This window comes from Galeopterus variegatus, unplaced genomic scaffold (assembly GCF_000696425.1).
Source record: "Galeopterus variegatus unplaced genomic scaffold, G_variegatus-3.0.2 Scaffold687, whole genome shotgun sequence".
NCBI lineage: Eukaryota > Metazoa > Chordata > Mammalia > Dermoptera > Cynocephalidae > Galeopterus > Galeopterus variegatus.
In genome coordinates, this window is record NW_007726798.1 from 306,153 (window position 1) to 333,849 (window position 27,697).

General features: G+C 36.2%; 1 protein-coding gene and 1 long non-coding RNA gene across 2 annotated transcripts in view; both read left to right on the forward strand.

Annotated features, from left to right (window-relative positions):
• The window catches only part of NIN (ninein (GSK3B interacting protein)), a 94,142-nt gene extending 71,044 nt beyond the window's left edge, over positions 1-23,098 (forward strand). Inside the window, exons 21-30 of the mRNA XM_008571394.1 lie at positions 1,629-1,742; positions 5,294-5,416; positions 6,151-6,264; positions 7,012-7,158; positions 8,671-8,850; positions 9,917-10,066; positions 11,965-12,066; positions 16,232-16,432; positions 20,358-20,471; positions 22,863-23,098. Coding sequence (XP_008569616.1) covers positions 1,629-1,742; positions 5,294-5,416; positions 6,151-6,264; positions 7,012-7,158; positions 8,671-8,850; positions 9,917-10,066; positions 11,965-12,066; positions 16,232-16,432; positions 20,358-20,471; positions 22,863-23,072 — 1,455 coding nt within the window. The 3' untranslated portion in view covers positions 23,073-23,098. The remainder of the gene's footprint in view (positions 1-1,628; positions 1,743-5,293; positions 5,417-6,150; positions 6,265-7,011; positions 7,159-8,670; positions 8,851-9,916; positions 10,067-11,964; positions 12,067-16,231; positions 16,433-20,357; positions 20,472-22,862) is intronic.
• Positions 23,099-24,996: 1,898 nt separating this feature from the next.
• Positions 24,997-26,948, forward strand: LOC103589426. The gene is made up of 2 exons (XR_550390.1): positions 24,997-25,053; positions 25,222-26,948. It is a non-coding gene; the product is annotated as an uncharacterized LOC103589426 (long non-coding RNA).
• The last annotated feature ends 749 nt before the right edge of the window (positions 26,949-27,697 follow it).

Below are 27,697 nucleotides of genomic sequence, written 5' to 3' on the forward strand. Positions count from 1 at the left end.
AGATGGGACATGTCGAAAGGACACAGGCCCCAACCTGAAGGAGCTCCTTGTGGCCAAAGCTTGAACAATTTGATCAACACAATAAATAATGTTAGTATAGAATAAAATAGGTAAAATTATAAAATAAATTTGAATACAGTAAATATCTGAGTCCATACTGATATAAAAATTGATTAAATAAGTGGGGAGAAATGACAGCTCTTTCTTACAGTAGAATTCCAATTAATAAATGTATGAAGAAAGAAACAGAGATGCATTATTAGGCAAACACCAAAAGTAATTATTGTTGTAGACAAAATCCACTGATAGGCTAAAATTAATAAGCAGAAGTTTGAGGAGAAACAGGATTTGCATCTCAAAGTTTCTCCCCTGAGAGAAACATGCAAAAACTACCTTAGAAATCATTTTCATGGAGAGAAATTAGAGAGGATACAAGAAGATGGAAAGATATCCCATGTTCTTGGATTGGAAGAATCAACATAGTGAAAATGGCCATACTACCCAAAGTGATATATAAATTCAGTGCAATCCCCATCAAAATTCCAATGACATTTCTGTCAGAAATGGAAAGAACTCTCCAGATATTTGTATGGAATAACAAAAGACCACGCATAGCCAAAGCAATGCTGAGCAAAAAAAATAAAGCTAGAGGCATAACACTACCTGACTTTAAACTATACTACAAAGCTATAATAACCAAAACAGCATGGTACTGGTATAAAAACAGACACATTGATCAATGGAACAGAATAGAGAATCCAGAAATCAACCCACACACTTACGGCCATCTGATCTTTGACAAAGGCACCAAGCCTATTCAATGGGGTCGGGACTGCCAAAAAAATGATGTATTTTCTCAGACCACAATGGTTTAAAACTAGAAATCAATAACAAACGAAACTTTCAAAACTATACAAACACATGGAAATTAAATAACATTCTACTTAACGACATATGGGTCCAAGAAGAAATCAAGCAGGAAATTAAAAAATGTATTGAAACTAATGAAAATAATGATACATCATACCAAAACTTGTGGGATACAGCAAAAGCAGTATTAAGGGGGAAATTTATTGCATTAAATGCTTACCTCAGAAAAATGGAAAGATGGCAAGTGAACAACCTAACACTGCATCTTAAAGAACTAGAAAAACAAGAACAATCCAAACCTAAAGTTAGCAGAAGGAAAGAAATCATCAAGATCAGAGCAGAACTTAATAAAATTGAAACCCAAAAAACAATACAAAAGATCAACGAATCAAAAAGTTGGTTTTTTGAAAAGATAAATAAAATCAACAAACCACTAGCACGGCTAACAAAACGGAAAGGACATTCTTGGGTGGGAGGGGAGAGAGGGAGGAAGGAGGGAGGTGTCGGTGATGGGCCATAATAATCAAATACATTGTATATTGACAAAATAAAAATTTAACGAAAAAAAGAAATCATTTTCATGCCGTTTAAGTGGAAAGTCTTAAAAAATAGCTTTGAGTATAAGGATAAATGGTCATAAAACACTGTGTCATTGAATTTGTATTATTGTTTCCTTAATATGGTCTTTTGAGAACCTAGTAAGTTTCCCCAGCCTACGTGAATATATCTGTAATTTGGCTTTTTTATTTTTCTCTTAGTCCTCTGCTTTAGTGTCTTCTCTGGAGGCAGAACTTTCTGAAGTTAAAATACAGGCCCATATTGTAGAACAGGAAAACCTCCTTCTCAAAGATGAACTGGAAGAAATGAAACAGGTAAGACTACGTGCTCCTTAGGGGGGTTTGTGGTGCAGTTTGTCCCTGATGGTCTGGTGTTTCTAGCCACCAAATGTCTTTTGTATTGTGTCCTGTCAACTAGCTTATTGCTTAGTAAAGGTGAGGACTTAAAGTACAAGTCTGTTTGTAAAGGCTCCTATTGCTCATTCTCCACCTGTTGTAGTTATGCAACCTATCTATGCTGTAGGCTCTAAAATTCTGTTACTGTAAATGAATCCCAACCACTTCAGTTTAAGAAACATATTGTTCTTCTTTCTCCCAGCCAGGTGATAAAGTAACAGAAATTTGTCTAAAAAGAGGGTGTCTTTCTTGCTCATAATTTTCATAACTTGTTCCCTCTGATCTGTGAGACACAGATGAAGCTGGTTCCTCTTATGTCTTTTTCTCATAGCCAGTTTGAGGCATCTGTCTCAGGAAGAAGAGTGAATTCTAGCACATTATCAGGGATGCAGTCTCATTGTGAATTTGGCTTTCAGAAGCCTGTTTCAAAGTTTCAAACAAAGGCCTAATTTTACATATAAAAGAGGGCTCACCTTAAAAATTATATGCTAAAGATTGTCCTATTTCATTCTTAAGTAATTTCCAGTATGTACAGAAATCTTTCAGTTGGAACAATACTGGTTTATAGTATGAGAATTTAGTTGTTCCATTTTATTTATTTGCTCCACCATCAGATTAATATTATGGCACCCTGAGATTATAAAATTCTCTTTCTTGCGTCTCTCTGTTCAGCCTGTAAGCATAAAGGTGTCCTTCCCTGAATGCTGAAACACTGAATCTGTACCACCTAGTGTTAAGTTTATGTTAATCTCTAATTGACTCATATAATTCTTGCTTTCCTAATAGGATTATAAGACCCTCAGGGTATTTGTGTCTTTCATAAAGCCTGTTACCCAATAGGTGGTACCCAATAGGTGCTTTATAAGACCTTTTCAAGTCACATACTGCTATGCAAAATATATCTGTTCTGCCATAAGTAGAGAAGCTCTCTGTCCCATATAAACGTGCCAGAAGTTAACATTCATAGGGCCTGTCTGTGGTGTATTCCAAATATTCCAAAGCTATTGTTACCAAGTTTATCTTAATTAACTTGGGCGTACTTTTTTTCCTTTACCTTTTGAAAGGCTGTTGTTCAGCCTGTAATATGATAGTGATCAGTTCCAAATCCATAGCATGGGACTAACCCTGTGCATATGAATTTTCATATTGCTGGAGGTTTATTTATATATAGGGTAGATTCCTAGAAGTGAGACTGCTGGGGCAAAAGGTAAGTACATGTGCAATTTTGTTAGGTATTGCCAAATTGACCTCCACAAGGATAATATCAGTTTGTACCCCACCAGCAACACAGGAAAGTGTCTGTTTCCTCACAACTTTGCCAATAGAGTATAATGTCATATTTTTAAATTATGACCAGCCTTATAAGTGAGAAACTACATATCAGTGTTGTTTTAATTTACGTTTCTCTTAATTGTGAGTGATTCTGAACATTTTTCATAGGTCTGAGGGCTACTTTGCTCAGCTAGAGAACAGAAGGAAAGGAGCAAAATTGAGTGTAAAATAACATGATGAGGACATCATCTGGCACATTTTTATTGCATTTTTTTACAGAGGCATTGGTATAAATAGTGAGATGGACAAACAGTGAGTCCTGTCTGCCTTTGGTAGGAAGTTGCTTCATCAGGCAGTGGGACTCTTAGATCACAGGAGTAGGATAATGTCAGCCTGTTGTTGCTGATGAACATCTTGGACCTAGAAAATATGTGCCACTCTGTGTGATATCATGATTTATAGTTCACAGAGCACTTTTACACGTATTATCTATTACACTGAAAAGAAACACAAATAGCATCAGCAGAAGTCACATGCCAATCTGTTGACACCTAAAACGGTATCAAGCTTTCTGGATGTTTAGGGGGTGGGAAGGAAGGCAGTAGGAAAGGAGAAGGTCTTTTATTAAACCAGTGCCCAGGTACTTTAAAATACATTTTTCCATATATTTCTGACCTGTTCCAATTTGTAAGGTATGCTGGATTTGCTGCCCCTTGAAAACAAGATTCAACCCTTAAAGTACATTTTGTCATAATATTCCTAAAGCTAAATGTGAAAGAACTTCAGGTGAGAAGTAGGAAGATGGCCATTAAATAATAATGATAATAAAGAATTGAAAATTAGAAAGCCAAGTGAACTGGAGGGAAGTTAAAAACTTGTAAACTATGGGAAGGATTTAAGAAGTATAAGAAACAATCAGCCTCTTTAAAAAGCAGTGGTTCTCATGGGCCGGCCCGGTGGCGCACGGGATAGTGCGCCGCTTGGGAAGTGCGGCGGTGCTCCCGCCCGAGGGTTCGGATCCCACATACAGACCGGTCCCAGAAAAAGTGACTCCTTAAAATTAGATGTAGAACAGGGAGTCAGGAAAGTTACTTCTTTCTTTTACCTTGCCCTGTTCCCCCACATAAACAGATGGCACATGTTCTTAACAACGTAAGTGGAGACCTATAAGTTAAGGCTAGATATATTTGCAAAAATGTCCTCTTACCTCTCTTCTCTTCCTGAAACAGTTGGCAAAATCAAGTCTTTTAGAGCACACAATTGCTACATTGAAGGAGGAACAGAAGTCTTGGGAGCACCAAAGTGAGAGCTTAAAGTCACAGCTGGTGGCATCACAGGAAAGGGTATGTGGACAACTCTTGTTTTATCAGTAAGCATTTTCCTATATAATCTAACAGAAATCCCAGTGGAAAGAATGTGAGGGGTGAGAATTGCTTCCTAACCGTGGCATATTTAGCATTGTCTGTGAACATTCTTGGTTTTCACAGCTAGGGAAATGATGCTACTGGCATCCAATGGGTAAAGTCAAAGATGCTGCAAAACATCCTGCAGGTGTGAATTATCCAGCCCAGAATGTCAGTAGTACCAGCGTGGATGCTGAAAAGGAACAAAAACAGTCTTTAGTTTGTCTTGATTCCATAAAGTGGAGAGGAGGAAGCCAGTGTGTCCACACCAGCAACAGTTTAGTGGCATGTCATTTAGGCATCTTCTGAAGGGAAAGGCACATGGAACAAGCTGAAAAACACTTACTTGTTTATCTTTAAATTTGCCCTTGTATTGATATCTTGTATATAGTTTGTGCCAATTCTTTAGTCTTGACTGAGAATTTTTGAAAAAATTTTTCTAGTTAAAAAAAAAAAGTAGGAAAATGTTATGCTGTAGGTGCACAAGTTAAATTAATGACAGAATGGCAGTGTGTTATTTTACCCTGAAGATGAAATGGAAAGCTAGGCCCATTATTTAAGTGTCTCTCTGGTTGAGTCTGAGTAGACATTTCAGCAGTCAATTGGGGAGCAGAGAGAAGCCAACAGAGAACATTTTGTTAAAGTTAATTATAGTCTACTAGAGTTTATATGTCCTCTGAAATATCTACAGATAGGAAAATACCAGCAGCCATGAAAATGCTCTGTTTATAAATACCTCTTTATAAATACAACCATGAGAACTGAAGAGAGGGCTCATTTGTTTATCTCTTACAGCTGCACAGATGTCCTGATCTCTCTGACTTCCAGCAAAAAATTTCTAGTGTTTTAAGCTACAACGAAAAACTGCTGAAAGAAAAGGAAGCTCTAAATGAAGAATTAAATAGCTGTATTGATAAGGTAGTAATAATAATAAGACTTTACCATCATCATATAGTATGCACCATAATGAACACTTCTCTATGGACAGTGGCACATGGGCCTCCCGTGTTAGCCTCAACGTTCTAAAGTCTCCTGGAGTAGCATTTCTGCTGATATTTTGTGGCCTTAGATATCCTGAAGCCATGATTGTGACAGAAGTCTACGTTAGTTTTCAATAATTATATTATTAGATGCAATAATATAAAGTTTGTCTCATTTTAATACAGCACAGTGCTACCTAATATATATTATTTATATATCACTGTTCTATTATATATAATGTAAATAATATACATATTGTATTTAATAATCTAAGATGTACTTCCTATACAAGCACCTTTTTTTCTATTGTATTTTCCCTAACAGATTAAAAAACACTGCTTTTTCCCCCCACCTGCCTTAATGGGTTTTTCATATTTTCTTATTATGGTATGCTCTTGAGATTTATAATTGTCTTCCAGCCCACCATCTGCCATCCTTAAAATATGAGGCAGTGAGAAAAAAGAAAAAAGGAAAACTCCCCAGAAAAAGTGACTCCTTAAAATTAGATGTAGAACAGGGAGTCAGGAAAGTTACTTCTTTCTTTTACCTTGCCCTGTTCCCCCACATAAACAGATGGCACATGTTCTTAACAACGTAAGTGGAGACCTATAAGTTAAGGCTAGATATATTTGCAAAAATGTCCTCTTACCTCTCTTCTCTTCCTGAAACAGTTGGCAAAATCAAGTCTTTTAGAGCACACAATTGCTACATTGAAGGAGGAACAGAAGTCTTGGGAGCACCAAAGTGAGAGCTTAAAGTCACAGCTGGTGGCATCACAGGAAAGGGTATGTGGACAACTCTTGTTTTATCAGTAAGCATTTTCCTATATAATCTAACAGAAATCCCAGTGGAAAGAATGTTCCAGGTAGAAAGTGGCCTAATAGGGCTCTGAATGATTTAATTTCAGCAATATTTATACATCTTTACAGTATGGTAAAATAATTTAAACATTTCCTTCAAAGTTCATTAATTATGAAATTACTTCTTATGAAAGTTTGAGAATAGTGTATAAAAATGACTGCTTATTTCTAACTTAGAAATAGGATTTCTAAGGCAGGTTCATGCCCTATTATAAAGATCTCTATCAACATTTCTTTCACAAATTTAAATGTTTTAAAATTGAAATATTAGTGTAGAGTAGGATTCTCCAGGCATATTTTTTATTTTCAAGAGGTCATTTACAAACCAACACTGCTGGCTAAACGTAATTCCTACAAAGTTCAGTGAAACTATCTTCTGTGTCAGTTAGTCATTTGTCCTGTAAGATATCACTTGGTAATCTACCAGATGACTATATCAGCAATACCGTGCTCCAGGCATCATTCATTATTGTCCTAAATACAATTTAACATTCTGTAAACTTACATAATATCCTAGGTTTCCACTGAGCTACTGAAGCTAGAGCTGGATATAGTAAATAGAAACAGAAGGGACCTTGGAGTTCTCTTGTCGTTGTTCATTCATTCCTGCACATGCTACAGGTGTAACCACGAGGGTTTGTGTAGCATTGTAAGATTGTTCTCATGATGCAGGTTCAGAATTTAGAAGATACCCTGCAGAATGTAAACCTGCAAATGTCCCGGATTAAATCCGACCTACGAGTGACTCAACAGGAAAAGGAGGCTTTAAAACAAGAAGTGATATCTTTACATAAGCAACTTCAGAATGCTAGTGACAAGGTAATTTCTTTTCTTTTTTTATTGAGATGTTATTTACAGTAAAGTGCACAACTTTTAAATCTATAACTTGATTATGTTTATATGTATATGTATGCATAATTAAATATATGTGATATTTTACGTATCTCTGTGTGCGTGTGTATGTTTGTATTTGTGTAACAACCACGTAAATCAAAATATAGAGAACATTTCCAGCACCCAGCAGACTTTCTTGTGTCCACTCCAATTGGTAACACAGGAGAACCACTTTTGTACCCACTGCCACTGCCACTGTAGGTTAGGGATGCTTGTTTCTGAACTTCATGTAAATGGAACCATAGTGATGCAAAAAAGGTAATTTCTTGTATTGAGCAAATCAGAAGACCATGGCTGAGTTGAATTTTGAAGCAATAAAAGTAATACATTTTCTTAGTTAAGTGATAGATAAAACCGTTCATGTGACCCTAAAAAAGTTAAGCCAAATAAAACATTGTAAGAAATTAATCTAGGAGTACACACAATAGACTTCAAAAAAGTAAAACTTGTACTGAAAAGGGAAACCATGGCATAAAACAGTAGTACTGAATTTCAGGAGATAATTCATTGCTACCAAATGGGTTTTTGCTGTGACACCAGAAAGTTCAGGAAGAGCTGGTTAAAGCGTTAGCTAGTTGACACAAGGTGGTGTTATTGAAAGTGTGTCTCATTTTAATATATCACAATGTTGCTTAATATGTGTGCAAATAAATTCAGATCAATTGAGTTATTTTATCTTGGTGATACATTTTTTTTCCCCTGTGGTGGTTTTTTCTTTTTAATGCAATAGTTGTTTCCATTTTTTAAAATTACTTCTGGGCTGACATTTTTCTCAAAATGAGATTATACCTTTTTTCCTTTTTCATGTTTGGCTTAAAATGCAGGAGGCTTATTTAGTTGTGTTACATTTTTTATTTATTAATCATTTTCAGGATCAAAAAAATCACTTTGATAGCATAAAGCATATTCCTTAATTCAGGCCTTAATTACAGGGACAATCTGTGCTTTGGATTCTAAAAAAAGGATGTGATTGCATACGTGAAAATGAAACTGGAATTGAGCTTATGAAAGCTTTCAAGTTGGCAGTGCATTTCAGACTTCTGTTTGCGTCCTCTGTTAATGAAAAGTCTTTTATCTGGGTTCAAAGGTAACTTCATAAGAATGAGGCCATTTTTTAAGCCACTAATCTCTATGCACATGGGTCCTATATGGAACTGTGACTTGCCCTATAATCATATTTGCTATTGGACTTGACATAACTGTTTTGCCAAAGACCATTTTAAACAGAGAATTTTCAAATCTTTTTTAAAATCAAACTCCAAGAATATTGTTTTATTCATATCTCTGTATACATACATGCACTCCTATTAGACAAAAGTAAAGGTTGAAAGGTGTTTACTAAAAATTGTTGTCATTAGTTAAATATAACACCTTTTTCAAAACAGAACTTACCCATCAGCTTGTTTTTAAAGCTTAACTCTGCAATTCTCTCTTAAGAACTGGGCCCCAGAAATATCCACCCATCCTTCAGGGTTCCATAAGCAGCAGAAAAGTCTGTCTTGGGACAAGTTGGATCATCTGATGAACGAGGAACAACAGCTGCTTTGGCAAGAGAATGAAAGACTCCAAACTGTGGTACAGAACACCAAAGCGGAACTCACATACTCCCGGGAGAAGGTACCTTGAGGAGTTGCACATGGTGGCATGTGTTTGAAAATGATCATTTTCCTGTGAAAATGATCAATGTTTGACATGACTGAAATAGCTCTAGGGTGTGGATTTGAGTATCCTGCTATGGAAGACTTATTTTAAGAATGTATAACTTATCATTTACTTGCATATAATGTTATCCTGATATGTTTATAAAGTATTTTTCATTTTGTATAAAGCAGTTCTATATTAACATGTATTTGTTACTTTAATCCTCATATCCAAAATATAGACTCATGGGAATTATGTTAACTATATATATATATATACTTCATTCATATTGGCTTAGCCACCAAGACTAGAAGTATGAAAATGGCAAAACTAGACTTAGATCTTGTAGGTGCAACCAAAACCTTGTAAGAGAAAAAAGTGTCCATTTTTAAAGACTCGGCATTTCAAGGTTAGACTGATCTTTAAAGGTCATCTTTTCCAAAGACCAAACTGATGCTTGTATTCTTTATGTCTGCTATATAGTCAACCAATAATATTTAACCTATGCTTCAACACCTCTTTTTAAGGAGGAACTCTCTGAAGAGTCAAATATTCATTTAGAACTGCTGTCACTGAAGTGGCAGTGTTGACAGACATGGTCCTTGTCCTCACGGAACTTATTGGACATAAATTCATTGTTTCAGGTGTGACCAGTCCAATACAGAATAAATGGCACTGGTATCTCACTCACTCCTAAAAGTTATGCTCACGGCAGAGCAAGTGTTTAGGACTGTGGTGTCTGTTTTCTTAGCTGCCACATCACACACACTGTTGACTCCTGGAGATTTAGTGGACCCAGAAGTCCCCTCTTCCCTATCTTGTCCTCACAGTGTTGGGTTTGTTGACCCAAGTAAGTTTACCTAGAAAGGATCTTTTGAAATCCAGAAAAGTAAGCTTTAAGAATTGGCAGGCTTGACTAAAAAAGAAAGTGTTTTTATACAACAGAACCCAAGTGCTGAATAAAAAATTTCCTTATGTTTGCTGTTTGTTTTTTCCTGGCTGAATGATTAGCATTTCTTCCTCTTACATGTGTTCTTCTTAGGTCCGTCAACTGGAATCCAACCTTCTTCCCCACAAGCACCAAAAACATTTAAGCCCGTCAGGAACCATGAAACCCACAGATCAAGAAAAATTGAGCTTAAAGAGAGAGTGTGAACAGTTTCAGAAAGATCGATCTCCTACTAACAGGAAGGTGAGTTTTTGAGAGTATATACCATATGTCTGACCATAATATGTCCCTAAGTGTGTGTTTCTTCCCATGCATACTTCTAAGGAAATGATTACAATGGCATATTTTGGTTCTTCCTTCTATCTCTTTTATGCTTTTGTAATCTTGGCAAAATAGTATCATAGTTCTTTTTGATAGGATAATGGTTGATAAAAGAACAATTTAAGCTTTCATAAAGAAGATAGTTAATCATGTTCATTAGTCTGTATTAGCCATCTATTGCTGTGTAGCAAATTAAAACAACAGACATTTATTGTCTCTTAGTTTCTGTGGGCCAGGAATTCAGAAGCAGCTCAGCTGGGTTCTCTGACTCAGGACTGTCATGAGGCTGCACAGTCCAGCTGGCAGCCAGGGCTGCAGTTATCTGAAGGCTTCACTGGACTAGAGGATCTGCTTTCTGAGCTCACATAACTGTTAGCAAGAGGCTTCTGTTCCTTACTGGCTGATTGCCTGAGACCTCAGCTCCTCACCACCTGGACCTTTTCTCAGGATGTGGCCGCTGGCTTTCCCAGAGGAGTGATGAAAGACAGACACTGAGACCAACAGATTAAGATGAAAGCTGTAGTGCCTTCCATAACCTAATCTCAGAAGCGACATATCATTTCTGCTGTATTCTGTTCGTCAGTCAGACTAACCCTGATGTAGTGTGGGAGGGGACCACATAAGGGTATGAATATTGGGAATTGGGGACCACTGGGAGCCGTCTTGGAGACTGGCTAGCACATGGTCAGACCTCTGCAGCTCAGCTCAGATTGCTCTCTATACTCTGTCCCATGAAGTTAGAATTCTAGACCAGTATTATGCTGGGGATGGTTGATGTTACTTGTTTTTGTTTCTTTTTCTAAAGTGAAACTCAAGAGTTTTCACTATTATCTTCCTCCTCTTAAAAATATGGTTTGTTTAAAAGCCTGGGAAAACATAAACAATATTACTTTTGTTATAAAATACTCATATTAAAAACAACTGAAAGTTTTCATGACCATTTGCAGTAAGAAGGCTGGTTGTGCTCTAAAGCTGAAATGTCATTTGATTTCAGGTACCTTCAAGTAAATTTTTCAGAAAGAATGGGTTTCATTGCTGCTTACTGAGGAAGAAGACTTATGATAGGTTTTAAAATAACAATGAGTTTAAAATAGACCTGGAAATATTACACTTCTGTTTAACAATTCTTGCTGCTTTCCTCAGCTCTTTTTGATGAAAGCAAATATCAGCATTTTAGAATAGTCACGTTTTCTACTTAGCAATATTCTGAACCACAGTGTTCTCTACCTCATTAGATTCTTCCTGTAGTACAGAGAATTCCAAAAATGGATACACATAAAATCTTCAAATTTTATCCTTAAAATTGAGAAAGGAGTTATATAATCAGGTTTTATATATTCTCGATTTTAAACCTTTAAATTGCCTTAAGACAGTGCTTTTCCCCACTGCAGATCCATAGTAGAGGATCATGTAATTGATTTAGTAAAAAGCAGTATTTTTTGTTAGTAAAATATACTAGAAACTATCAAAGTCCCTGGCTCATGGTAAGGATAAGTTTTCAGTGATATGTACTTTAACTGTACATATATATGTATGTGTGGGTATGTGTACTGTTGTAAGATAACAAGTATTTCTTACAGTGGGTGGCATTGAAGTTGAAAAGCCAGCTGCCTTAGGAATCTGTTTTATGTGAGAAGTTGTGATTAAAACTAGATTACTTAAATGTAAGCAGTGCACTGAATCTCATTGTTGTTTTTCTCTGTCGAATTAACTTGGCTTTCTTCCAAGAGTTGAGGTTTCTGTCTAGCACAGATTTCTCAAAGTAGGCCAATTCAGGTGTTTTTGTTTTTGAAGGGAATTTTTTGTTTTTTTTTTAACAGGTCAGTCAGATGAATGCCCTTGAACGAGAATTAGAAACAATTCATTTGGAAAATGAAGGCCTGAAAAAGAAACAAGTAAAACTGGATGAGCAGCTAATGGAGGTAAGTTTTTAAGCAAATGGCTTCAGCTATGAAGAATATTTTAATCCATGAATGAGCCATTTGTTGGAAGAGACTAGACATGGCACTGAATTCCTTTATGAGAACTTAAGTACCCAGCCAAGCTGAATTATTTGATCTACCCTACCAAGTTTAGTAGACATTTTTGCTCAATTACAGAGTTATACTGTTTACAGAGAAAGGAATAATGTTGATCTAAAATGCAAAGACCCGGCTACCAAAAGAAACAAAAATAAAATAAAATAAAATAAAATGCAAAGACCCATACTTCAACAAATTCAGATGGCAGGGACTCTTGTCTGATACTGGCCAAGGGGCCCAGAGCACTCTTGACATCATTTTTTGTAACAGTTTCCTGGTACCTCCTATATTGCAGTGTTTTGTAGATATTATTGCTCCCTAACAAGTTCTTTAGTTAGGAAACCCATGAAGGGAATTTGAGAGCATTAGCATTTTGAAGTCTTATTTTCAAATGCTGCCATTGTTCATTACTACATCTATAACTGCCTTTTAAGAGAGGTACATCTGATAAACATAAAATCGATTTGTAAAACTTGACATTTTGGACATTGGATTCCAGTCTATTAGATTGTTTTCTGAATACTGAGTACAATTATAGGATATAAAACAACTTATGTACAAATTCTTCTGAATAAGTAAAAGTTTCATTGAGATACTTTGCTTTGGATAGATAAAAATATTACTCAATCCAACATTTAGTAATCTGTAAAATTTATATAAGGCAGAGAAGCATGAATAGAAAATGTCTTTTAGTGCTCTTAAAAAGTACCATGAATGCATATATGTTTAAAGCCAGAATTATGGGAAAGAAGGGAGATATTTAAATATTTTCTTTTATTAAGCTGGACATATACAAAGGTAACTTTAAAAATTAATGCTAGTGGGGGAGGGGTGTGGGTATGTGAACTGTACTTTCTGTTCCATTTTTCTGTAAATCTAGAACTGCTATAAAAATATAATTAATGCTTGGATTTTAAATGTGAAATGTGGGCAAACATATTGCATTGACATTTAAATGACCACTTAGGTTTCTGTCAATTTTCTGTTCTCTGATTTACCCACAAGTGAGGAGATTAGTGAAACTATAAATAGTGAAATCCAAATCATTTTTTCTTTTTCTGGCAGCATATGATAAATGTGTTTAAAACCTTGAGCTGCGGACTGTGCTTAAATGTAGATAGGCTTTTCTGATTAAATAATTACATACTCTAGTGAATAAGCTATCTGAAGCTGAGCCCAATATATCTAGCACCAAATTGGAAAGTCACAGGGTATACTTAATCACTGTGAGATCCTCTCCAAATGCTCTGCAGACAGCCAGTTCTCCTCCCACCTGTTCTTACTAGCCTTGGAAGGCCCCCTTCTCTCCCAGCCCCACTTTACATTATTAGCCATCATAAGCAATTTCCCTTCATTTTTTCCCCTGATCGAGTAGTGAATATTTGCTAATAGCTGAGGAAAATTGAGTGTTCTTGGCACTGGAACTGAGTGACTAAGGAAAAAAGCATGAATTTTCCATTTGAACACTGAAAAGAACATTTCATACACTATTCTAATGAAACTTTCATTAGGATATAAGACTGTACTATTAACTCTATAGATTTATACAGATTGAATTTCCTAACAGCTTTATTGAGATATAACTCAGATACTATATGGTTCATGCATTTAAAGTATACAGTTCAATCAGTTTTGTTGTATTACATTAATTTTTAACTGTGGCAAATATGTACATAACATAAAATTTGCCATTTTAACCATTTTTTAAGTGTACGGTTCAGTGGCATTAATTACATTCACAGTGTTATACAACAACTACTTCCAAAACCTTTTCATCAATCCAAACAGAAATTCTGTAACCATTCAATGTTAACCATTACCCCCCAGCCCTAAAAATTGGATTTTTATTTATATTATGATATCTATAAATTAGGCAAGTTTGAGAAATGTACACGGGTTTTTACACCATTTTTGTGCCCCAGCTCACCTGGGGCATTCCTCTCACTCTGCAGGGATTCTCACCTGGTTGGTATGAGGGGCAATAGATGGCAGGCAAGGAGATGTTCCTACATCAGAATCTTTGGGATCAGGGAATTTGAGAAAAGGTTTCTAGGTGATTCCAACCTGATATATGCACTCCGTTGAGGAAGGAGTCTTTCTTCATCTCTATGTACTAGTTTAAAAGTCACTGATCTAATGCAACACATACTCCACCCCAGTGTAATTGAAGATCACAAATCACTAGACTAGAAAGTGGAAGAATTAGGGCTAGAGTTTAACTCCCACTCCAGGGCTTTTTCAACTGTATGAGACATGTTCAATAAACAGTTCATTTTGAACATTCAGAAACAGGGTTACAGATTATACTGGCAGTTCTCAAGTCTGCTGTATACCTCTGTGATGGCCAACACTTCAGACACTTGAACAATAGGAATGTTTTATAGTTTATTTTCTGCATCTCACAGTGATAAGGGATTTAACATCAGAGCCATTCCATTCTGGACCTGGAATCTTCTAAACAGTTATATTGGGATGGGCGCAGATAAAGGTGGTAAGCTCACAAACCAGCCAAATTACAGTAGGTGAGGATGCGGTTGCAGAATTAGAACTATAAGACATTTTAATGTCTATAAAATTTGTATGCAGAAAAATGTAAATCTTGGTTCTCTATATGCTCTTATTCCTGTATATAATATACCCAATTGCTACTGTTCTTTCTCTTTTCATAACTCATACTTTTCTCTTTTTATAACTCCTGTAATTTTCTTTTGTTTGTTTTTGTCTGTGGCTAACCTGTGCCTAGAACTCAGTGGTTGGAAGTAGCAGAGAAGGGTGCAGTTCTCTGCCTGAGATAGTGTGTGAAGGTAGAACATTCTCTTTCAATGAACTTTCATAGCATGGAGACATCTCATTAAACTCCTCATTCATATAATTGTTAATGTTGACTGTAACGGTTAATAAATAAGAGCCAGTATTCATTTTCACTCTGCTTTGACTGTGGAATATGTCTGTTTACAGTTACATCAGGATTTTCCTCAGTATTTAAAGCATTCTGTATGAAGAAAATCATCCCACTGATATAAAAATCATGGGATAATTCTGTATATTTTTTATTCATGAAAATAAAGTGGTAGGTTTTCTGAATCTACAGCTAGAAGTACTTAAAAATGGGTAATGGCCCACCTCAGAAATTTAGATGTAATGAAATGGATAGTGGCTCTGAAGTTTCATGATAACATTTAATTATAGTTGCGTCTCAGAGTCCCTTTTCCCCCTTCTCACAGCCTGGAGGTGCTTCCTGAGTTTGGTACTTGCTCACGTTTGTTGCATGCCTTCCCTTGAGCCCTGTGTCTGCTGAACGTACCGACGGGTGTGAGGTGGCATGCTTCACTGGCCAGAATCCAGTGCATTCTCTTTTTCCTCGTCCCAGCTTTGACTGGCATGTTGATACACATACCGTTTCCTCATTGTCTTGAACAACTACTATTTGTGTTCCATGTACTCTAATTCCCAGACGTTCTAGGATGTCACCTTATGTCTCAGAATTGCCTGTCGTATTGTGCTCTTTAATTTAAGGGTATAACTACACATTGATAAAGTAAGACAGGTTAAAATAATTTAAGATGTAAGACAAAATTCTTCGAAAAAATTGCTAATTTGGGGTTGGAAAATATGTAGTCATTGAACATTTGCCTTTAGAGTCTTTATAACTGGTAAGTAAAGTGGCAAAACCCTAAAGCATAACCACTTTCTCCCCTGATTTCCCTGTTACAACCCCGGGGGTGGGGGCGGGGGGCTATTTGAGTGTTCTAGTGCAAGAAAAAATGAGATAGAATGCAGATGTATTATGTATCTCATGCCCTTATAGTCACTGGAGAGTGAGGAAGTGCTATTTAAGTCTAAAACTTTTAAGAAAGCCTGCTTATTTATTAACTATAGTATCTCTTAAGCAAAGGAACTCTTCCACCTACATCTGACTCAGGCTCATGTGCTGCCTTGTTCCAAGTTATCGGTGGGTATAAGGCCCTTCAATTCATAGGCCTCATTACTCTATGCTTCCTCGTTCAAGGGCAGCTCTGTGATTGCAGGCACTGTAGCTGACCAGGTGTTCATCCTTGTCCTTCAGATGCAGCAGCTGAGGTCCCCTGTGATGCTTAGCCCATCCCCCCATGCTTGGGATCTGCATCTGCTCCAGCAGCAAGCCTGTCCGATGGTGCCCAGAGAGCAGTTTCTGCAGCTTCAACACCAGCTGCTACAGGCAGAAAGGATAAACCAGCATCTGCAGGAGGAACTTGAAAACAGGACCTCCGAAACCAACATGCCACAGGTATGAAGCTCTTTTTTTCTCTAGTACTAAACTCAGATCACCTATCTAATTAATTTTACCTGTTTATTTGAAAGTTATACCAGTTCAAAGCTGGAGATAAAGAACCTAAATCTTCTGTCAGAAAGTTATACCTAAACTGTATTATAATTCCACAGAGCTGCAGTGTTTTGTTTTCTTTTGCAATGCTGCTTTTGAGCTCTCAGCTTCTGAGCTGGGTAATTAAGCTGGGTCTCCTTTGCACATTTGTAATAGATGACAAAGTATCCGGATCATTTGAGCATAGAGCACAATTGGCCTAACATTCTCATCTGATGCCAAAAATATTACATAACTCAAGTGTAACCCTAGTATATACACCACCTACAAAGCATCCTGAGCTTTCCTGTACCAGAGGAGTGCAGCCTACCAAGTTCCACGGAATTCACAAGCGGGGACTTTTCACAACAAATAAAGTAGAGTGTGTAGTCAGTGACATTTTTTAGTTGGCAGTTTATTTGACTAAATTTAAGTGATCTAGTTTGAAACACTAAGACAAAAATGATCTTCTTCCCATTCCCTTTGAGTTAGCATCATCACAGCTGACTACCAGATACAATCTTATTTTACCTAGGTTTTCAAATAGTTATTTCTCTTTAGTGCTTTATTCATAATCATCCTTTTTCAGAAGTTTCTTAAATCTCTGGTCTTGCCCATTAGTTAATTCAGAATTAGGAATAAAGAAATAAACATTCTTCTTTGTGGAATTCTAAGTTAATTCTTTCTGGTTTGGATGTGCTGCTTCTGTTTTCAAATACCTTGCCTCTCAGTTAATCTTTGATAAGCAATTTCCCAACTCTTTTTCTTAATCCCTTCAAAGTGGCTTTGCAAAGTCACATTAGCACTGTAGTCATACATTGGAGCAGTTCTGTCTTCCTCTCCTTCTAGTATATATGTTCTTTGTTATGATGTACTCTGTCACCTATTCTTTCCAGTAAAACTTAAAAAAAAATTTTTTTTGTCTTATGTGCTTTAAAATGTTTATTGGAAGCTTTCTACATACCACGTCAACTTCCCAATATTAAAATTAAATTTTTGAATTAAAATCATGATGGTAGGATGTTAGAGGGATGTTTCATCTCTTCACTATATAACTGAACTTTGAAAACTTGACCTCAGTTTTTAATGGACCTTCTAAACCAAATGATTTGGCAAAGATTCTACTCATTGCTCCTTCATACACACTGTTTTCAAATCATGCCCTTCCCAACCCACCCAGCAATGTTTAAAAATAAAAAATACTGTTTTACTCAAAGTACTTCAAGATGAGACAGATAAAAACTGTTAAGATTTTTGTACAAAAAAGAATCCTTCAGCTACATGACAGGCTGGACTGCTATTACTCTCACTAGAAAGGCACCGCAGGCTCTCCCGTTTCCAGTCGCTGAGCTGACACTAATATTAAGAATACAGGGCTGGCCGGTTAGCTCAGTTGGTTAGAGCACAGTGTTGAGAACACCAATGTCAAGGGTTCAGATCCCCTTACCAGCCAGCTACCAAACAAAACAAAATAAAAAAAAAACCAAAACCTAAGTTCTGAGCAGCTTCTGGTCCACAAAACCTTGCTGGAGTCACTGTGGGAAGAAAAGAGGAATAATGGGACAAATTTACCATTCTTAGGGAGCCCTCTGAGGAGATAAGAAATAAACCCAGACATAGCCGCAAACCCAGAGGTAGAATCAAGTAGATATATCATAATTTTAAGAATACAGCGTATTATTGGAATCTGCATGTTGTCTCTGTGTGTGGAGTGATGTGATCTCCTCTGCTTTTGTGTTGCTTTGTTTGCATATGTAGTGTTATTGTGTGTGCTTTTAAAAATTGTGTTATAAGTGTGTGAATTTAGACTCCCTCCAAAAGACATAATCTGGACATAAGGGTGAAGTGTACCACTTGCCTTCTCTCTCTAGGCCTTGCTACCGGAGCAGCGAGCAGTGCATGCAGATTCCTACAGAAGGATTGGGCACCTGTGAAAACTGGGCTGCTATTGATGGCATTTCTTACCATGGCAGACACTCAGATGCACATCCCCCTGCATGCACACACCACACAAACATAGGGACATAAACTGAGAAATGTCACAATCAAGTGCTCTTTTAAATTATTTTATTATTACTATTTTTACTGTTAAGCCTTTGCAGTATTATTTCTCTTATTTATTTATGTAGAAATGACAGATTTTGTGAATCAAATTCACAAACTTCAGCTTGTTACCAATTATTTTATTTATGCCATTTAAAGTGTAAGGATTTAAGATTCTTGAAAGGATGTATTCTATATTTTCTCATTCCATATGTTGTAACTATTTTTAACAAAAGGTACTAATTTTATATATGGAATTTGAAGAAAATCAGGGTTATTTATACTGCTTTGTATAATATGTACAATACTTTTTGACAGGAAAAAGGAAACTTTAGATGAAACAATAAAGTAAGTTTTAAATATATGACTGCCTTTGTTTTTCCTGTTTTTCCACTCTTTTGCCATATTCCGTGTTCTTCGAATGATCTGTTACTGCTGTTTTTGGTAGTCTGTGTTTTGTTTCTTTAGGCAAGTGGAAATCAGGCATTTTTCATTTGTGTTGGGAACTTTAAAAACCCGTTATATTTGAATGTAGGCCTTTTTAAAAACTAGATGTTCTGATGCTCAATTTCTTGAAATTTACTTTCTGCATTAGACTTTTGCCTACTATAATTTTCATCTTCAGGGTAGTCACATGGTTTAGTTGTTTCTTTTATGATTAAGTGCTATTATTTAATTTCCAAACAAATGTTGGCTTTTGACTCATGCTGGGACATTCTATGTGTTTTTTAAAAGTATGCCTTTTTAAGAATATTTTGAAGTGCCATCAGCTATGTGCCTGAACTTTGCTTAAACATTTGAAGCACCTTTTGAAATCTGAAATTCCTTCTGTGGACATTTTGGTGGGCTGCAAGGGGAAGCGGGGGGCAGTCAGTTGTACTCTAATCTCTCTCTAGGTCTCTCTGCTTTCCAAAACCGAAGTACTCCTTAACCCATCACTGTCATATGAGAAGAGGAGGAAAAGCCAGGGCTCTTTTAGTTGTTTGTGGAAAGAAATTCTTAACTTTCAATCTGCTTTGATGATAAACCCATCCTCCAATCCAGATGTTTGCTTCACATTGACAAGTCAAATTAGGAAACAGATGACTAAAATAACTAGCAGGAAGAGGCTGATTATTATGAAGAAAGAAACACTACACCCTCACAGTAGACAGCCATTTTAAAGGAAAAACAGACATGCATACTGCAAGCTGCTTGGAAACAACCCTGAATAAATTCAGCATTTGTTTTGTTGACGAGAGGTCCACAGGACTGCAAAGACTCAAATCACAGGGGGCTGGCCAGTTAGCTCAGTTGGTTAGAGCATGATGTTATAACACCAAAGTCAAGGGTTAGGATCCCCAGACCGGCCAGGTGCCAACAACAACAAAAAAATGAAATGAAGTCACAAATCTCAACTCAATTCCTCAATTGTATATTTTGGAAAAGAGAAAAAAGACCCAAACCACAGATGGAAGGTTGATAACCATCTTTTAATTTACTCTGGATACCCAGTCTACACAGGTATAAATGATGGGTTTTAAGAATTTTTGCTTTGTATCAGGGGATGATGGTAACACAGGTAAGAGTCTTTTTATTTTATTTTTTTTATCTTTGATTCTTTCTTTAATAGGGTTACTTTTCTAACATGTGCAAACCCATGCAGTGCTCAGACTCCTATTTCATCAGAAATCCATCCTTCTTGTTACAAAAGCAAAACATTTCCTGTCCTTTCTCCAGGCTTTTTGTGGGAAAATAAACTACTAGTGTTTTGTTTTCAATGCGGCATGATTTTCAAATGATACACTTTTTTTTTTCCTTCCTTCAGGGGAACCAGGAACAACTGGTAACCGTCATGGAGGAGCGGATGATGGAAGTTGAACAGAAACTGAAACTGGTGAAAAGGCTTCTTCAGGAGAAAGTGAATCAGCTCAAAGAACAAGTGAGCCTCCCGGGTCACCTCTGTCCACCCACCTCCCATCCCAGTTTTAACTGCAGTTTTACATCCCGTCATTGTCATTAACTTGTTAACTTGTGTTGTCTAATAAAGGCAAATTCTACTATAAATGTCAAGAAGAAAGAAGAACTCAGGATTCGCTCTCCCTCACACCACTCCAGAAATATGAATTCCGTTTTCTACATTATTTTTCCAAAGCTCTTTTAAGGCATATGTTTGTCCACAATGAAAAATATGTACATTTGCTAACAGTGATTCACATGGATGCATTTCTAATGAAGTTCAGTAGCTCAAATTGAATATTTATAGATTTTCTTTTCTGCCCAATACAGGAAATGTTCATACTTAAATAAATGGAGAAATTATATTGGTAAAAAATTGGGGGTGATAAATGGGACTTCCGCTTTTTCTATTCCCAATAGCATGTGACAACCTCAAAAAGTACTTTATTGTTATAGCCAGTCCCCAAAAGGATATGCTTTGAATTAGTCAGAACCCCAAATTCCAGGACCACTAAGCAGCCTGATTCTTCTCACTTGCTGTGGAAGATGTGGCCTCAGTGTTTAGAAATTAGTTGTGCATTCACCGAAGAGAAGTGCAGAGGACTACCTTCTAGGAGAATGTTTATAGCTTCTCTGGAAATTGATATTGGGATGAACTGGTGGTGTGGGAGGCAGAAATTGCCCAGCCTGGTTTTCTAGATACATAAAACCTAAGAATAGTAATCCCCAGAGAGGGTCTGAATGCAGATGTAGACAGGAACTTTCCTTTGCCCTATGTCTTAATACACAGGAGAAGAAAGAGAAAGTCCTGTTCAGTAAGCATTTATGAATTCAATCCTTTAAGTATTCTTTCATTCAACACATAGTTACTATGTGCCAGGTCCTGTTCTAGGCACTAGAGATATAGCTGTGAACAAAACCAAGTCCCTGCCCATATGGAATGTAAATTCTAGTACACCTACAAGGAGCTGAATATTCGGCCAGGTGGTAGATTCAAAAGTAAATAAAATAGGGTCTGTCCCACTTTCAGTAGAGGGGAACACAGGAGAAGAGACAGTTGATCCAACCCGGGGTTTAAAGACAGAAGTATTCGGCCAGGTGGTAGATTCAAAAGTAAATAAAATAGGGTCTGTCCTACTTTCAGTAGAGGGGAACACAGGAGAAGAGACAGTTGATCCAACCCGGGGTTTAAAGACAGCTTCCTGAAGCCCTCTTAAACCGAATCTTGAGGGTTTAGTAAGATTTGAACAGGCAAAGAAATGTGGGAAGGACATTCTAGGCTGTGGGAACATCATGGAGTTATGACAACATATAGGGTGTGGACATATAAACACTTCAGCATTTCCAGTTCATACTGTCCTGGGAGACTAGAGAGGAAGGAAGGAGCTGGGGGGTAGATGGCCTCGCGTGCCGAGCCAAGGAGTTTGAATTTTATTCTGTAGATGATGAAGAGCCATTGAAGTGATTTTTTAATGAAAGGAAGGGAGAGAGGAAGGAAGGAAGGAAAGAAAAGTTGTATTAGAACAACTCAATAGAGTAGGTTCTGAAATGTTATTATGTTACACCTGCCAATCATCTAGGTTCTAGGCTGTGAAGTATTACAATACTTATCACTGCCCTTTGAAATGCTAATAAAATAATTAGCCACTCTTCAGTTATTTTTCATTCCCCCTAAACCTTTATACTTTTAGATGCCCTGCTTGAAATTGGGTGTAAAATGAGGAGTTAAAGGTGTAATGTGGGAAAGGGGATTAGAAGATATCAGCAGGAGCAATAATAAAAGTATCCCAAGGCTGCTAACAAGTTTTTCCATCCCAATATAGACTATATATTCTACCCATAAAGATTAGAATATATGTTTAGACAAGGCCACATGCCAAAAAGGAAGAGTTAGGAAAAGTAACTGCCCAAATCTTCTCTCTCTGTTGTAATCCATGAGCCAATTTTTAAAATAATCAGTAGGCTGTAGTTATGAATGGAAAGCTCAAGTACCTGCTAAGTGCAGAGTTAAACACAGTTCATACATTACAGCTCGGAAATTTATAAATCTATTTTGATATTTTTAGAGAATGAAGGATTAACATCTAATATCAAGGTGGGAAAAACACCTTCATTTTGGAGCCCTCAAATATCAATCTTTTTTTTTTTTATTAGTAAATTCTACCAACATATTGCACAAAGAAAAAGCTTGGAAAAAAGTAGATTTGCTCCACTTGTATCCCTGATGCCAATCTGATATTAAAGCTGTAGTGTGAAATAAAAGAATATAATTGGTGGAAGCAATTTGCCTTTATAAAACAACAGTCCTTATGTCAGATCCTAAACTTGAAGAAATACAGAAATGGAGTCAAGATGTTTCTGGTTCTATTTCTAGCTCTGCAAGAATACTAAGGCAGATGCAATGGTGAAGGATTTGTATGTTGAAAATGCCCAGTTGCTGAAAGCTCTGGAAATGACTGAACAGCGACAGAAAACAGCAGAGAAGAAAAATTACCTCCTAGAAGAGAAGATTGCCAGCCTCAGTAACATAGTCAGGAATCTGACACCAGCGCCATTGACTTCGACACCTCCTTTGAGGTCATAGCCAAACCAAAGGATATGCTCATTTGTGCACTTTACTGAAATAGATGGAATATTTAAGTAGGTTCTCTCAACCTTTTTTTTTTAACCTTTAATGGCTTAAAATTAAAATTAAGCCTCAAAACGGCCAGCAACAGAACTGGAGTCTCCATTCATTGTAATTAGTTTCTCTAAACAGACTCTTATGGGAGTTTCAAACAAATATTCACACATTTCACTGTGTAAATTATTCTCAAGCTTTGAATTTATTTTTAAGTATTCCACTTATAGCCGCCAAGAAAGTAGGTATATGAAAATAATTCAAGAACCTTAAAATCTCAGTTGTGAATGAATTTTTTAAAAAATCACTATTATGTACAAATCTGTGTGTGAAGTCCAGATATTTTAAGTTTGAGATCTGATTATAATGGTTGTTATGAACTTTATTTTAAAACCAAATTTAAGTGTTCTTACACATTTAAAAACTGGAAAGTCATTCTGTTTGTAGTAGCTTTGTTTCTTTGAATTAATTGGTAGAATGAATTAATTGGTAGATTGTAATTCTGTTTGATAAGGGGGCTGGGCTTAATAACCACTGAGGTCAGAAAAGCCCGAGTCAATAGAACTCTCTGCCTTCTGATGCCTATGACAGTATGACCGCTCTTGATGTATTAGAGATTTAGAAGTGATTTACTCAGCTGCAGTCTTCACTAATGTTAAAAGCTTTCTTTAAACTGCCTTTTTCTTCAACCTCTTGGAAGTTTCATTTGGGAGCTTCTCCTCTGAGAAATGGATGAAGCCACGTTCTTAAATTTAGCATTTGAACTATAGGGAAAGCACTGAACAAACCATTTTGGAGTCCTCAGCTACTCTTGGAAGAGGGATAAGCAGATCATGTGGGTTTCCCCATCTCTAATGTCTTGAAATTCATGAGTTTACCTTTGGGGTTGCCTCAAGAACTCAGGGAACAATACAGTAAACTGTCTTCCTGAACTACTGTAGGTCCTAAGAATTTGAAATGTGTAAACCATGTGACCTTATTTATTTGTCTTAAATATTTACAGCCATAGTAGAATTTTTATTTCTACTTTTTAAAATTCAATCTTCTGAAAAAAGGCCTTGATTTTAGTGTTAAAAACTTCTAACTTATGGAAGAGTTTTTATTGTCTGTTTAATGTAGGTCAAAATTTCCATGCTTCATACTCCTTCTGTGCCTCAGATCTGATCATGAGAATTCCTTTCTGTGATAAGCACTGGCATGCCATCTGAGGTAAAGGAGTGCCAAACCGGACTTTGCATTCATTCTCTAGATCAGAACTTTACAGAACAATAAACATTTTAGATTGAGTAAACTTTTTGCCCTCTCCAATTAAAGTCGCTGCTTCTAGCCTACTTCTGCCAGCAGTTGGTGGACAGCTTACTAGGTGCAGGACGTCACCAGAGCGCAACACAGCCACCTGCTTATTTTTGTGGGAGAGTAATTAAACTAGAAAAATTCACTTTGATGTATGCCAGAAGGGCCAAGCCCATCTATTTACAAGAGATAACAGCAAAATCAAACACTGCTTTATAAGCAGAAACACAGATAAAGCAAACTGCCTCCAAAGTCATATAATGTCAGAAACTCAATCTCAACAAAATAATTTCCATCAAAGAACTTCAGGGTTCTTCAGGGCCTAACCATGGACTGTTAGTCTCAACTGCCCACCCAGAAGTTCTCACTGCAAGTGCCCTGACATGGCTCTGTCATTCGTGGGACTGAAAGTTCATAACAACAAAGCAGACTTTTTAATTTTTGCATGGCTCTTATTAAAAAGTTCTGATTTCTCCTGGAAAAATTATAGTCCTTCTCTATAACTGTACTTCAAAATATTTGACATCGACTATCATGCTTTGCTAAATCTTTTTTTCTCAAGTGCAGACATTCTTAGTAAACTCTACTTGTATGGCATTGGCTTTAACAGAACATTTTTTTCACTTAAAACTGTGGATAGGCCTAGGCTAAGGTCAGAAATACCTCTATAACTGTACTTCGAAATATTTGACATCGACTATCATGCTTTGCTAAATCTTTTTTTCTCAAGTGCAGACATTCTTAGTAAACTCTACTTGTATGGCATTAGCTTTAACAGAACATTTTTTTCACTTAAAACTGTGGATAGGCCTAGGCTAAGGTCAGAAATAAACTAAGCATCTGTGTTCTACTTATTTGATATGCTTCAAGTTACTCAAGGTTATTGCTATTGGAACTGAACACCAACATATCTCTCAAGTAGCTGGTTTAGCATGTAATCCCATTTGTGTATTTTTTATTTTTATTTTTTACATTACGTGTAGGTTAATTTGTTTATTTCCTATAAACTTGTATTTATGTGTATATAAAATGCTGTACAATGAATGTAAATATGACTTTCTGGAAAGTTTTAGACTACATTTAGAATCCCTTTATCCAAAATCAAAATGCTGCTCAAATGAAAGTTAATTTGACCGACATCTAGGTGCTTAATTTCTTGGTTTATCCACTTATGAGACTGGAAAAAAATATTAATATGAGAAATACATAGATACCTTAAATTTGTACATTTGTGCAACACTATTTTTGAGAAAGTTTAGAGTGGGAATTTAACTGGCAATGTATAGTATAGCTCACAGCTTTTAAAAGACCTTTTAAAGAGATTAAATATAAACTGTTAAAATTATATGTTTAGATTTTGTTTTCAGATTTTATAATAAAACACTTTAAAAAATCACAAGTTATATATTATTTTATAGGCCTTTAGCTTGTTAATTAAAAGCACTGGATTTTAAAGTTTCCTTTGATTTAAGAACAATTATTTAAAATAGTCCTAGAAGACAGGATCTTCATTTCTAGGAAAGGTAAACAAGTCTGCTTTTTTGATAATGATATGTTACACTAAGAAAAGGAAAATGTGGATAGTAAAATCTACATTATCCTATTTTGCTTTCTTCTGCTTTTTAGAAGTCTGAATTCTTAAGTTCAAATTTGTAAAGAGAGAGAAGTAGAAGGGGTGGGGCAGTATTTTGTTTTATTTATTTTTCTAAAACTCTTACTAAATCCAAATTTTAAAAGCTGTTTTAAATATGAATCCTTCCCAGCACCTTCAATATATTGCTTATATATTTAACCTTCAGCATATTTTACATAATAGATCACGAAGTCAAAGGCTTTCAAGATATAGGAAGAGATCTTACAGGTCTAGTATTTTAATAATATACCAATACCGAAGGCAGGTATTATTATGAGGATTTTTTTTTTTTTTAAGAATGAATAAGGCTTTATGGAGGACTTTTGTTTTTTTAACATGTGAGAAATGAATTTGTGATTTTTGCCGAGTGAAGGAAGAGAGAAAAGTGTTGCTACTGTTAGCATCTGAAAGGTATTCCCAATCAAGGCAAGGCTTAGTGCTTTGTAACAGTATTAAGCAAGTCCTGCTTTGAATGGATTACCTGTAATGACTAATTGGAATGATATAATTATACAAGTAATTCCAAAAAGCAAGTCAAAGCCTAATATCCAAAGCACTCATATTTAAAATTTATTCATTATATCATGTTTGGCCTATTTATCTCAGCACTGTAAAATAGTTTGGTTTTATGGCATATGGGTAGCTGTTTAATAATGAATGAAAGTTAGCTTTTTCCTTCTCAGCTTTTTTGAATCATACAAGTTCAATTCATTCTGACTGGGGAGACATTACCACAGTATGATTTAGGGGTTTTGTGAAAGAAAACTTGAGTTCATCTAAAGCCATCTCTAGAATTCTATTCAGATAAAGATTTATGTGTTTTTATCAGCTTTGTATATTTTATCTTAACGAGTCTTTCCTAGAGAGATTTTAATGGGAGCTTAAAATGTAAATAAATAATTTTGCAAACATGCCTCTTGTTTTCCATATACCATTAAATTATATAAACAGTTTTGGTGTCTATCATTGGTCTTTATAAAGTGAAAGCCTCAAAATAATGCACTAAACAAATTCTACAAATGCAGAATCTCTGTCCCCACTCCAGACCTACTAAATCAGAATCTTCCTTTTATCCCCATGTGATTTGGATGTGGTTTAGAGCACTGGGACTCCATAAAAGATCCCCAAGTGATTTGGATGTGGTTTAGAGCACTGGGACTCCATTCCTGTCAAAGAATTGATGACTTTTATCCCCATGTGATTTGGATGTGGTTTAGAGCACTGGGACTCCATTCCTGTCAAAGAATTGATGACTTTTACTACACCCAGTTTGGGAACTCTCTACACTGTGGCAGTACATAATTTATCTGCAGAATCCTAACTCAACCTCAGCCAAAGGCCTGCTTGGGATGATTTGGGGTGCTTCAGAGGTGGCTTTATTTTACTTGCCATCTTTATGGGTGGTTCAGACTTTATTGAGTTCCTCGTTAATAATGAGATATATCCAGTTAGAGAGACACAAAAAATTCACCTGAAAGCACGTTAATAATGGTGAATGCTGAAATATAGAATGGAAATGATGGCCAAACTAGACCCATCTCTTGAGCCCTGTTTTATTTATTTTCAAAACTTTTATACCAACCTCACACAAGGCAGGAACTATTATTATCCCCATTTTACTGATAGGAAAACCGAAGCTTAGCAAAGTTGTGATTGCCTCAAG